This window comes from Tubulanus polymorphus, chromosome 6 (assembly GCF_964204645.1).
Source record: "Tubulanus polymorphus chromosome 6, tnTubPoly1.2, whole genome shotgun sequence".
Taxonomy (NCBI): domain Eukaryota; kingdom Metazoa; phylum Nemertea; class Palaeonemertea; order Tubulaniformes; family Tubulanidae; genus Tubulanus; species Tubulanus polymorphus.
The window spans coordinates 14,780,900-14,794,727 of record NC_134030.1 but is presented as its reverse complement, the minus strand read 5'-3'; the positions used below and the strand labels follow the sequence as shown (position 1 = coordinate 14,794,727).

Here is a 13,828-nt window from a genome sequence, read left to right as displayed (position 1 = left end):
ATTGAAAACGTCGCAGAGAGCGATGCCGGCGTTGGTGTCACTGAGTCCGGCTGATGATGGTTTGTTTGTCTTTTTGTTTGTTTGGCTTTACAAACGTCGTTTGGATCTTGGTTTCCCAAGACTATTCCTATTGGATTGTTCATTTAACCTCACGACGGTACGGCCTTTGAAGTGTTGCCCGCACACTGTTCGCAGCCAACAGGACTCGAACCCACTTGTCACTCAGCATTGATAGTGGATTCAACAGCATCACGCCTTATCTCACTGAGCTACCAAGGGGTCGTCATTAGTTCCAAGACGAGTTTGTCAAAGACGTCATATGTTGTTTGTCGTAAATTGCAATATTGCGATGGTTATTTGTCGCTGCTGTAGTTTTTTGGAATTGAATCGAACGGCCTCGGTAGCTCAGTGAGATAAGGCGTGATGCTGTTGAATCCACTATCAATGCTGTGTGACAAGTGGGTTAAAGTCCTGCTGGCTGCGAACAGTGTGCGGGCAACACTTCAAAGGCCGTACTGTCTTGAGGTTAAATGAACTATCCAAGGCATTCGTTGTGCTTCACATCCCTCGCTGCCTTCTTATGCCGCGCGCTATCCGGGTGACGAAGAATATCTTTTTTCCCGCCACTACCGTATTTGACATGGTCTTTACAAACGACGCAGTACCCCACGCCAGCTAAGTCTATCTTACGAATGTAGTTCGATAAGTAGTCCCCGTTACTGTCCTTACACTCTAGCCATTGCCAGTTAAATTTATTTTTTATACCGCTGTCAATTGCCTTTATATCGGCCGACTCCCGACTGACAATCTTTCCGTGCGTGCTCATTTTGCAGACCGTCCCGCAAAAAGAAAGTTACAAAGCTGCGTGCCTCAGGACATAGCACGCGCGTGGTAATAATTAAGATGATATTTATTAAATATTATCTTAATCATTACCACGTGCATCTTCACATTGTTGGCCGTCAGCGGGACGATGTACAACGGCGCGTAAAGATAATTGACTTTTAATTGGAAATGGCGTCACAACAGTGGCGCTCCGCCTACGCACGCACAGATACCACAACAAGCAGACATATATACATTGTAGCAGAACGTCCTCGGACAGAGACCAAGATAAAATAACACAGAAGCGACGACGAGTACAAACAAACGAATGCTTTTACGGTCCGTGCCATTACTGGTCGCAGCGAGGAATTCTCACCAAATTTCCGGAATTGACATCGGCGATCCTAAATTTCCGGAATTCCGGATATTTCCGGAAAACTAGCATCTCTGATCTTTAGTGGTGATATCGTATCATGGTGCTAGCCTACTGTTTACCGTTTGATGTTTCGTGTCATCATGAAATGGTTTTAACTTTAGTAAAGGCGTTCCCGCACAATCACATACGGGTTTCAGTCACGAGTAGTCTGCCGTTCCACTGCTCTAGAAATACGTATTCTGACGCTGAGAATGAATCCCAAATAATCCCATTGATACTGATAGTTGGAATAACAGTGATATCCAAACACTGTGATACTTATAAACCGGAGGTAAATAATTTTATGTTTTTCTATTCAGAAGAGGCTGTTCCCCATTCTTTACTGCCAATGTCAACGCGGACATATCGCTACGCGATTGTTTAACCCACTCTCATCTACCAGATAATGAACAAGAAAAATGCGATCGAATAATTTTTTGGACCATTAAATCAGAAATCTGGCGACGCTACGTTGTGGGGAATAATTGACACATTTTTTTTAGTCATTTTCAGCTGTTTCTTATGTTTTACGTGAACAGAGTGACAATTTGAAGTTACTATGAAAATGAGAAGAGTCGGCGCTATTTTTTCGTACTAGTATTTTTGATCCATTTTACTAGCATTGGCATGACGTCATAGACGTCAACCAATGCTAAAAATAGCTTCAAGCGTAGTGTATTAAGCATACAAATGATTATCGATCGGCCAGACCGTTGACATAGGCTAACTCGAGCCGAAAATTGATCAACAGTTGCAGCCTCTAGGCCCTGATGGCCATAATTTGAATCGGTCAACAAATGTGGCCTCTAGGCTGTCAACGTTGTTTTTTAGGTTGGCCCCCTGGTAGCCATAATTTGAATTTAATCTACCCAATTTTACATAGAGTTCTGGCCCAAGTTATATCCTAATTGTAAACGAAGTTTGAAAACAATCGCTCAACAATTGTGGCCTCTAGGCTGTTAACGTCACTTGTGGCGGCAGCGTATTCAGACTGGGGTAAATCTATATGCCCCCTCTGAACTTAAGTTGAGCTGGGGGCATAAAAAACCTAACAACTGTTGACTTGAGGTGACAGTAAGCTGAAACATTACTTTCATAGGCCTAGCTACCCTTGATTGGTGATGTGAAAAATATTTTTTCATGTGTCCATGCGCATGATCCAGCGGCCCACTTCAAAACTTAAATTACCAATATCTCAGCATTTAAAGCAATTTTTTAGCCGGCTCTTCTATATCAATTGATAAAAATAGGTCCAGGTTTATCGGCGTCAATATTTGATATCAAAACACCCTGGTTTAATACATATGATGGTACCCTAGATGGAGCTCCATTTGGGTGCCCAAATCTGCAATTCCATGTTTTTCACAGAAACCCAGCAGCTGATAAGACAATTCTAGAGAATTTGTGGTTTTTGAAAAACCTGGATTTTTAAGTGCAACCCCGATTGTATTTCTTATTTATTGTATTACAAGCAATTTACAATTCACGCATGTATTTAATGGTTAAAAACTGAATGTGTTTATTAGATTTCAATATATCCGTGCACACATTTTGCATATTTTTCCCTGCAGTGTAGAAATAGCAGCAATTTTCTTTGATTCAGGCTGCTGAAAACTCTTTAGCCTTGCTTTGTAGTTATTTCTACTCAATATATTTTTTACCAAAGCGCATACTGGAACAACCTGTGTGAAGTCACAGGAATGACTTTCCTTAAATTTTGTCATACAGTATGAATTAAATACCTTCTACGATATTCTTTGTGACGATTCTCTCTCATTTTTCTCGACTTTTCTTTATGTACGTTCAATTTATCTCCTTTTATCCAACGGTCTTTCATTATTGGTTGCTCCTCAGATAATGGATGAACTTTCTGCAGTTCTTGTTTCCAATGAGGTGGCGTCATACTTCGTTCCCGACTCACCGAACGAGTAGGAGTATGAAATCTCTGATTAAAAATAAAATTTGAAATTGTATCAGATATTGTAAATATACAGTATGGTATCAGGTCAGGGACATCACCAACTATGCAAGTGGTACTGGAATACTTGACAATCTGACAAAAGCATTATTCAGCACCGCTGCTTAACCATCTCAGGGTCTATTGCCCTGACACCTGGTCAATGTATATAGAAAAGCTAAAGACGTTGAATCTCGTCTCAATCAAAGAACATATCATGGAGTACACCTTTGCAATGAGTATGAACTAGTGTGATGCCACAAATACCCCTAGATTGTCGAGGTGGCAGCAAGGGTATGGAGAAATTCTCATGATAAACGTTGAGAGTTACATGTTATAACAGTGTTATTGTTGATTAAATGGATAGAAAAGAAACAGGTGACAATAAGATAGTTTCAAATTCCTGCAGGGAAAAACCCTGATCTTCCCGATCTGTGCGTACCATGAACAATGCATAGTATAGAGCTAAGAGCCATTCCGAGCAGTTGTATACGAGCCTACCCCGTCAGTAACCTGTCTGTGGTTGAAATTCAGGAACGGATATTCGTAATTGATATAAAAAATGAAAAATGGGGGCGAGTAAAAAATTTTAAAAAAAAATTCTCGCACGCTCCAATTTATTTTTCATTTTTTACTCACTCGCCCCTTCAACCTCTGATCTGAACCCTTATATATACAATTACTCTAATAATTCCATATATATGAATAACATATAAATGAATAACATATATAAATGAAAATTTTATATATGAATAACTTCAAAAATCAATTTTAATAAAAAATTTGATATCAAAATGGAAGCAAATAAGAAGTACTACAGTCCAACATGTAAAATCAATATAGATAAATCTCAAAAAGCAAGACATAATAGAACTAAATCTCACTTAGAGAATAAATTGAAATTAGAATAGATGATATATTACACACTAAATAAGAAGAATTAAAGAATGTAAAAGAAATATATAAATGCGATACATGTAATCAATCATTCAGTAACCAATTTTAATAGTAAAAGTGTGACTAAAGTGTGAATAAAACAATTTAGATTTTTTAATATGAAAAGTGAAATAAATGGACAACTAAAAAGTAACGAGTAATTTACGAGTAAATATGAAAATCAATTTTAATAAAAATATCTATAATAAATGGAGGAACAATCACAAACTATAAATATAAACAATAATAATTGTTGTTAATATATACTATAAAATATGTTCAAAATGTGAATTAAGTAAACAATCTTCAGAATATTATAAACATAAGTTTTACAAAGATGGTTTACGAAATATTTGTAAAACTTGTAATTAAACTATATAATAAACAATATTATAAAAATAACCCAGAACATATGAAAAAATTTCGGGCAAATAATCCAGAACATGTTAAAGTGTATAATAACAGAGGAAATGTATAGGGACAACAGTTTATTATCCCTATACATTTCCTCTCTGGTTAATATTACCTAGTTTTCATGTGCAATAGTGTGTGTCGTTCTTACTGGTAAATATACTGTGAAATTTCATAATTTTAGTCACTCTTGAGAAAGGTTTTTAGGATAAAACCGAAAATTCGAGTTTTTAATAAATTCTTTATAGTTTCGATATTTCAAAACCTTTTTCGAACTTGTGATTGTGGGACTCATATTTCATTCGTCCCTCGAGATTTATTGCGTAGTCTTATCACGTTATTCAGTAAAGATAATCACTCAGTTTCACTTACAAATTTATTGGATTGTTCAGATAAATTTTTTAAATCATGGATTTTATATCAGTTCGATGATAAAATGAATATGAATAATCGTGGTGAATATTTTCATATAGATCATATTTTACCAACATCGAAATTTAACATGAATGATGAATACAATCAGAAGTTAATTTGGAATTTGAAGAATCTAAGACTACTAGAACAGAAAGAAAATATAATTAAGTCTAACAAACTAGATATGAAATTATATTTAGATCAGTTAGATAAAGCAAAGAAATTTATTGAATTATGGAACAATGATCCAAATAATGAACAATACGTTGAAGTTAATTTTCAGTTTGAGGAATTTAATATCGAGGATCCGAAATGACTGGATAGTTATAGTAACTGCTCCTATACATAGACAAAAGTAGTGAGATATTAAAATCATATTCTAATATTTCTTTTCAAAGAAGATATTAGATAGAATTCAAATAAAATATAATAAAAATTACATAACTTCAACTAACCATTATTTCTATTTTATTTTTTTTCAAAATCTAATATTTTCTTTTCAAAAAGAGAATACTTTAAATTTTAATAAGATTCGAATAACAAATTATAAATCACATAAAAGAAAGGCAACTCATGAAAAGAAATTGATATTCCATCAGAGAAGTTTGTTTAAAAAAAATTCAATTTGTTTTCCATTTGCATTGTGCACGTGGTAATGTTATTGTTTACATCTGACGTCATCGATAAAATGAGGCGCGCAGCTGAGCCTGCCTGTCAATCAACATAATTGGTTTACACTAAAAATGCGCTTCCTTGAAAAACTATGAAGTGTATCAATCTAGAATTTTCGGCACAATATCCGATGCTAAATACCTTACTTTAAAGGTTTATTTGGTGTAAATCGGATCACAAATATTTCTAATATTTTGTTCTTAACTTTTGAAGTGGAAGCCGGTGTCGGCATCAACGTGTGTATGGCTGTACGTATGGGTACAGGCGCTTTAACAGGCACAGCATTGATGGTGTATTTATGCGCGAGTAGATGTAATGATTTGTTTTAATCAACCGCTAAATCGGCATTCATTACGCATGATTTTAGAAAATGATATTATTCTGAGTATTTGAATATATCTATCATGATAATTATAATATTCTTAAGACAAGTGAATTATGTATGTGTATCACTCAATCTGAAAAAAAAATCTTCCGATCCTGTCACGTGACTTCATGACTGAAACTTGACGATAGCTTAGTTTCTCATTCTTCGAACCAATAAAATGGTGTTATAAAAAAGTGTTGGCAATAGTGACCGGACCTTAACTGCAAGGTGGCAGCGAACATGTAAACTGACTATCATTGGAAAAAAATATGCAAAGACGTCTCTTATCTCAGTTAGTTTTTACTACACCTAACAGCCATTTCAATCAATAAAACAGCAAAAAAGTTTTCAAAAAGCTTGACTGTAGTGAGAAATACTTAACTCTATAAAACAAATCTGTTAGCTCCATGTCGATTCATACTGGGTTTTCCCAAAATTCTCGAATTGCAACATTACTATCTTAGCAACTGCATTAGGTACTAACATGATCTTCTTAGGCATGTTAAGCAGCGTAGAATACTAAAATGCTAATTTGGATGTACTGAAACGATGTATGCATTGTACTCACCATATTGCCGCGACCTTTCACTTTACGACCTGACTGTGAAACAAAGTTGCGTGAGTGATAAGTAGGACTTCGACGTCTGTTACTTCTTTTGACTTTTGTTAACTCCATTTTAGCAGGACTGCCTCGATAAAGAAAATTCTGTTTTGGTACATCCGGAATTTCATCTGCTCGAATTTCAATTTTATCTGACGTCATTTGCGTGTGCTCTTCATCATCATTACTACAAAAATAAAGTATTCTTTACCAAGTAACAATGAACACTCAATTGTCACTATATAAACTATCCACTGGTTAACTTCAATGAACTTTTGAGTAAATGGCCCCTGTTGATTTCCAAAAGACCCCCTTGTGGCCACAGTTGAAACTTCAGCGACCTAACATCATGTTCAACTCAACCCTTCAGCGCCCTCGGTAGCACATCTGATACAACGTTAATGACAGCCAATATGGCTAGATGGTGTATGGGTATGACTGGTGATATCATATATATGGTGCAACAAGAGCATAACTATTTTGATAAATACAAATATAGATTAAAATCTGTACCCAAAAAGGGTAAACCCTTGTGGGGGTCAAACACCAGGTCTAGCTCAGGACAGGTACTGTTAGTTATCATGAATATAAAGAAGTCAGCAACAGTGCAGTATAACAAGTGTTAATGAATTCAGATGTCAATTTAATCCTTTCAGTACTAGCCATACCCAGCCACTGTAATGAGCCAGATATCGAGATTTTGTGTGATATAAAGATACCGTAACTGTTATGAAAGGGGTACTGTACCCACAGAGGGCAACGTAATGGCCAAACATTTTGGTGATAAAAAATTAATTTTCATACTAATTACAAGCATCACGTGACCTAATAAGCATAATTCATATACTGTATTTTCCAGCCATTAAGCCGACTCGGCCGATAAGCCGAGGGCAGTATTTTAACCTAAAATACATGGATATCTTAATGCTTCGCCCAATAAGCCGAGGTCCTTCATCAGATTTTAATTCACTGATTTGTCTATTAGTTTGTCTTAATTGACGATGTATGAGGCCCACTATGCCTGCTGATGTGTGAGAGTGCTGTGTATTCTATCATCGCCGTGTCACTGCTATAGATAGACTCACTCGGGTGATTACTAACACACAGAGCCATATATTGTAACCAATATTCACACATGGCTGACTGCTGATGCGCGTATATACAAATGTACTAGCGCTGCGCTATTAGATTGCTGCTGTTAGGTGATGAATGAAACAAAGTAACAAAATAGTCCTAAATAGATGATGATTGGAGGTGCAAAGTAGCTGAAGTAATTTGAAGGTTTTGTGATAGTCGACGCATGGGAATCATGAACATTCTTTATGAAAATGTGGGTCACTGTTGACCGTGTACCACGTTGTGAAGCTGTGGTACAAAAGTCACCGTGACACTTGTAAGGCCCTGGCCTGGCATGTATAAAACTTCCTTAGCAAAATTTTGACCTTAAATAGAAAGGAATTCCTTAGCTTATCACTTTAACCCTAAAATTGCTGCAGGCGACTAGTCCATACACTGGATGTATCGGCCCCACTCCGCGCAGTTGCGCCACTGCGCGGTATTTACGCGAAGCAGCAGAAGACAAACATGGCCACTCTCTCAATTTCTAATGTTAGAAATCGTGTGTGCATTTCAATTATTTCGGCTGTTAGGGTTTTAAGGCACAATATAAGTTGATGATGTGATATGGCAATAGAGCAAATAAAAATTCCTCCCAAACACCAAATCAACTAAAGATTTCATAGAAATCGATCTCGAAATACAATTTTTAATCTTAAAATAAAACCCAGAAGTAAAACAGTAGACGATACCGCGGGTTCACGTGAACACCTGATTTCTGTAAACGAAATGTTGGTTGTGACAAAATTGTTCAGACGTTTTAGGTGGTAATTAGTACGGAAACGTAACGACCATGGTCGACTTATTCGATGAAATCAGGCCTATGTGATATCCAAATTTTGACCTTTTTATTCTCCAGACCTCCCTGATATAGAAATAAAAAATTTTGGTGGTACGAAAGTGCAATCAGTCACAGCGCCGACGGCGACAGAGCCGTGTCAGAGATCGGCGGAGTGAAAATTGAGGTGGACGAACACGAAGAAGTAGGCTATTGCGCCACCTGAATCGCGAAAACTCCTGGCGCGGCCCCGACGCTTTTCGTTGATTAAGTTATACAAATATCATGCAATGGGTTTTCAAAATCTACCGATTTCAATATCACTCAAAAATTCAAAGAAGCCTCGAAATATGGAACCGGAACACTTCCGGTAGATATGTGCGACTGCCCAACCGGGAAACTTATTTGTTTCAATAGATATTGATAGGATCCATCATCTTCACCCGTCAAGGGATTCGAACCCACTAAGCTAAAGCCGCGCCAGAATCGGGTCGGGCCAATCACAGTGCTTGTAACAAACCACATTAGGCTTCTGTAGAATTTCCCAGTAAATGGGCCAATCAGCAAACACGTAGCGAATGCGGAAGTATTGTCGCATGTTGATACATGACGTCATGCTCAAAAGCGCCAGTAATGAAATCACGATAATTCACTTGAACAGCTTCCGTTTATTTTCAGATAAACCAATCACAGGGAAAACACAACTTCCTGATTGGCTGATAAAGATTGAAATTTTCCCGATTTAATTTTCGTGAAAAATGTAGAAAACATTTTTATGAAACCCTATTTCAAAATTTTGCTCGCTACGATTCCGAGAATGGATTACGCTTAAATACGTGATTTGTTCGAATATGCCCTCACTTGGCAAGCAAAAGAGCCTTTTGTGTGGAAACCATGTCATTTAAATTCGCTCCATTTGTATAGTAATAGGCTCCGCCTACGGCTGGCCTAAAAATGAGATACAACCTAAGTTAAAATCCTGGCCATCTCTAAAATGTTATTACTAATTTTTAGTCCGTGCAGAACGTTTAGTTTTCCAATAATAATGAGGGGTGGTGGGTAGTCATGCAATTCAAGTCATCATTTATTACACGTTACTTCCGTGTTGTTGAAAATCTCGCGAGTCCTGGACCAAACCCCAATGAACAATGTGATCTGTGTGCTAGCCACAAATACTACCCATTACACACTCGAGTACCCACAGCTTTCATATATCCATCCAAATACTTAATGTCTTTCTTCCTGGGTAGTTAGAAGCAGTAGGTAGTGATCCCACCCAGTGGACCCCCTCTTTCAAAACTCAGAAGTTTGATCTTTTAGCACTAGTCCATAGCTATGATTATAAACTACTGCTTTGTGGAGTTTCAATGCCCTATATACAATAGTTTGGAAGTTATGAGGATTTAATGAGTTAATTTCATTAACATGCAAATCATCTGGCACACGAAGCCCTTAACATTAAAGCTGCTGGCAGGTTAAGGGTTTAAGTATGATGCATAAGGATCATAATAATTTCCTTAGCTAAGCATATCGTTGCCGCTGACGAGATAAATCGTCATAGTGGGTGTACCACAGTTTGCCATGATAAGTTACATCGTCATCAATTCAATGTCATTTTATAACATAATGAATGACCTCGCAGAAAGCTAATATTTATGGGGGTAACTCAAGTCTGGTGTACACTTTGAAATTGTTTTATGAAATCTTCAGGAAGAAAAGAAATTTAGCTTCTTTTCCGGCCAAAATCTAGAGAGAATATAATGACTAAAATCATTCTATATCATTTAAAAAATGAAATTTTTATTCTTTAGATTGATTTTACACACTTCTCATTGGCAATGGGGAGAAAGAAAAAATAGAGAACCTCTTCACCATTGCCAGTGACGAGTCATCTTGTCATTGGCTTAAACTGAAAAAGGTCAGTGATTGATTTATCAATGTAACTAGAGGACCTAAGGTCCAGTGCTCTCAGCTCCTGTTTTATTAACACAGTACAATTTTGATTTTTTAAGTAACACAGGAAGTAGCATATGCGTTAAATTAATCATTTTTTTCTCTCAAAGATTGATTTATACTGAACAAAGCTCAAATTAGTTTGATATATTTTTGCTGAATAAGATCAAATTGGATTTGTTCATAAGCACATGGCTAATTAGCATTTCACAACATCCACGCCTACGGCAGCAAGAGAAAACGCTATTTTACCCAACCCTTACACAATTGTCAAAGATAAATTTTCTGTTGTGCATTTGAAAAGTCCTTCCATAAACAATTCAGGATTTTACAAAAATCAAACTTGAAATGCTTATTTTAGTCGTAAAACCAACCCGGAAGTAAAATAGTGTATTATATTAAGACGATGATACCGCCACCGCCGGTTTCACGTGAACAGCTGCTGCTTGGCTCTTTACACTTATTTTTTCCATAAGGACTTGATTTCTGTCAAATTGGCTTCGCAATTATGGTATTTAGCTGTATTAATCAGTATAAGGACTCAATCAAGTATTCACAACATTATTTCTCTGGAAACGATGTTGCTGTTTTCGTGCCTCTAAGTGATGTAAAGTTAAAAACTATCGCTTACCGGCGACACGTGCAGTATCGTCCACAAAGCAAAAAAGCGCAATGCTGACGGCTGACTACATTGTTGCTATATTCATCAACACAGACACGAATGTTTAAACAACTCACAATCGAAAAATAGTTTACATATATATATATATATATAATTTATTTTTCATCATTATGTCATGCAAGATACAATATAGGAGTTAAACATATTTCTTACAGACATAAGATGAGGGACACAGTGCGAGCCTAGGGCTGTACTTATAATTACTAAGGCACTGTGCCCACGCGCATTATGTGCAAGGTGCAATACAAATAGACATAAATGTTACTTTATAACATATTAATATCAATAACATTATAATATTCATCCATATTCATAATAATAGGAAGGATTATAATACTTAATGATAATAATAATAATAATATCAATAATAATAATAATAATAGTAATAATAATGATAATAATAATAATGTTAAAAAACAGATAAAGATCAATAGGAATAAAGGCAATGATAACAATAATAATAGTAATAATAATAGTAAATGTACTAGTATATTAGTAATAGACAAGGAGAATTACAGTACATTAATTAATGGATTAGCTCATTAATAACTATTCAGCTTTAATCAGTTTAATCATGACAATTCATTTATTCGTAATACATTGTAATCACACCGGAATCATAAGTACCAAAATGTATATTAGCCTTAAAATTATGGAACTATTTGTTCAGCTTGCATGCATACACGTATGTGCGTAGAACGACAGGCAACATACATGACCGATTTCCAGGCATCGTCGTAATAGCTCTCTCGTTCCTCGAGAGCTAAAAATAGTGCTGGCAGCATATAAGTGTATGATGTAAAAAAATTGCCATTGGCAATGGCGACCGGACCTTAACCGCTAGGTGGCAGCGAACTTGTTAACCTCTTGGGATAATTCTTGTTCTTGGCCTACTCGTGGCAAAATGTTTTAGCCAATGAAACATGCTGTTACAACCTTAGTTTAGCAAATAGCCATCATTCCATGAAACTTGCCTGTAGTTAATAGATTGTAATCATGGCACACAAGAAAATGTTGCCTAACTGGAGCTATGAGCAGAAATAAATCCTTGTAGAGGAGTATCTAAAGGTTAGAAACATAATTAGAGGGAAGTTGTCACCAATTCTGGCATGTCAAAATAAAAAGCGATCATTGTCAAGATATGGGATTTTCAGTCACAAGATATTCTACTAGGGTTTGGTCAGGATGAAATGCAAGTTTCATTAATTTTTACATTTTTTCACATTGGCATTTTCGACTTTTTAACATTTCTAAGCTTCACACCAGCTTTTCACATTTTTTTTCAGAAGGGATGTAATCTAACGCAATTTCATCAATTTCAATGAGGTTATATACTAGAACTGCATAGTTAAGCAGGTTTCAGATAATGCTGGGTTAGTGGGACATGCGTTACACATGCATTGTGATTCTTATCAAATTTTGTTATTATAGCTGACATGACAACTGGGAGTGGGGTAATGCTTATTGCCTGAAGGTTAAATAGATATAGAGGAAAATATAGGGAAATGGTACGGGGAAACTGTCCCACCTCTCACAGCACCTCTTACTCAACCCCTCGGCGCCCACGGGGTTGTGATGTTCCTTCTCTTGTAGAGACACCTCCACCTCTTGAAGGGGCTCCTCCTCTGCCTTGAACTTGTGGTCCTGGTACCATAACATCTTCAGTTTCAGTGGATACTGATGAATTGTTGTAGTTATCTCCGCTGAACTCGTGGGGACCATCTAACTCTTCAGAATCCATACTTTTTCTCGAGTTTTCAAGGACTGACGATCCCAGATGGGATTCATAACCAGTAGTAACATTATCGGTACCACAATCATGACCGGCATCCGAGCATACAGATCCATCATCGTTGTCAGAGTATGTCGCATGCTCCTGAGCCACATTCATCAGCATATTAGTCCCTTGCGATGCCGTCAGCAACACGATTGTGTAATGAGCACGTGCGTCCTCAATGGTCTTCATGTAAGTCTCATGGGTAATTGATTACGTACATACCTTTTAGTTCTAATAGAATGGCCTTTCTTTCCTTTTTTCAGTTTTTTCATTTTCTTTTTCTTGCGTTTTTGATGCTTCTCTGATTCATCTGTACATTCATCTGATTCGAATTTCTTTTCACTTTTTCGTTTTTTAGCTGTCAATTCATAAAACAAACAAAATCAACCAAATTGAATGAAATGAATCAAAATGAATATAACAAATGATTAGTGACCTCTTGATTTAAGCTGCAAGACTAACTCCCCACAGTTAGCTATTGCAACATTATTGAATGGCGAACTGTTGGCATCAGTTTTTAAATTTTCAATTTGTCTTGCTATGTCCTGTCCTTGAATCACTTGACCAAACACAACATGGATACTACAATAAGGAACACAGAGAAAAACAATCATAAAGGCCCATTGGTCCTGTAGTTGGCTTGCAATAGACTAAAATCTGTCACATCAGTTAAGCATACACAGGGATTTTAGTTGAAAACACAATATTATTCGCAAATGGAATTATAAATTTCGTGGAATCAGTTGTAAAGCTGAAAAAAAGAAATACGATTATGATTGGGCCAGGATAAAGACAAAGCAATAAGTAACCTGGCAGACTAGGTTGAGGCAAATGTATGATATATCAGTGGAACACTGACTGAGGCTACAATATTGTAACCTATGTCGGTTGACTTGCGCGGCTTTATCTGCATACACTGACCGA

At 36.5% G+C, this 13,828-nt stretch overlaps 1 protein-coding gene across 5 annotated transcripts in view; it reads right to left on the bottom strand.

Moving 5' to 3' along the window:
• Positions 1-13,828, bottom strand: part of LOC141907588 (peptidyl-prolyl cis-trans isomerase G-like) — a 77,365-nt gene that overhangs the window by 13,659 nt on the left and 49,878 nt on the right. For all 5 annotated transcript variants that reach the window (XM_074797273.1, XM_074797271.1, XM_074797274.1 and 2 more), the window contains 4 exons: positions 13,341-13,486; positions 13,127-13,262; positions 6,566-6,785; positions 2,983-3,185 (listed from right to left, as the gene is read on the bottom strand). In XM_074797273.1, coding sequence (XP_074653374.1) covers positions 2,983-3,185; positions 6,566-6,785; positions 13,127-13,262; positions 13,341-13,486 — 705 coding nt within the window. The remainder of the gene's footprint in view (positions 1-2,982; positions 3,186-6,565; positions 6,786-13,126; positions 13,263-13,340; positions 13,487-13,828) is intronic.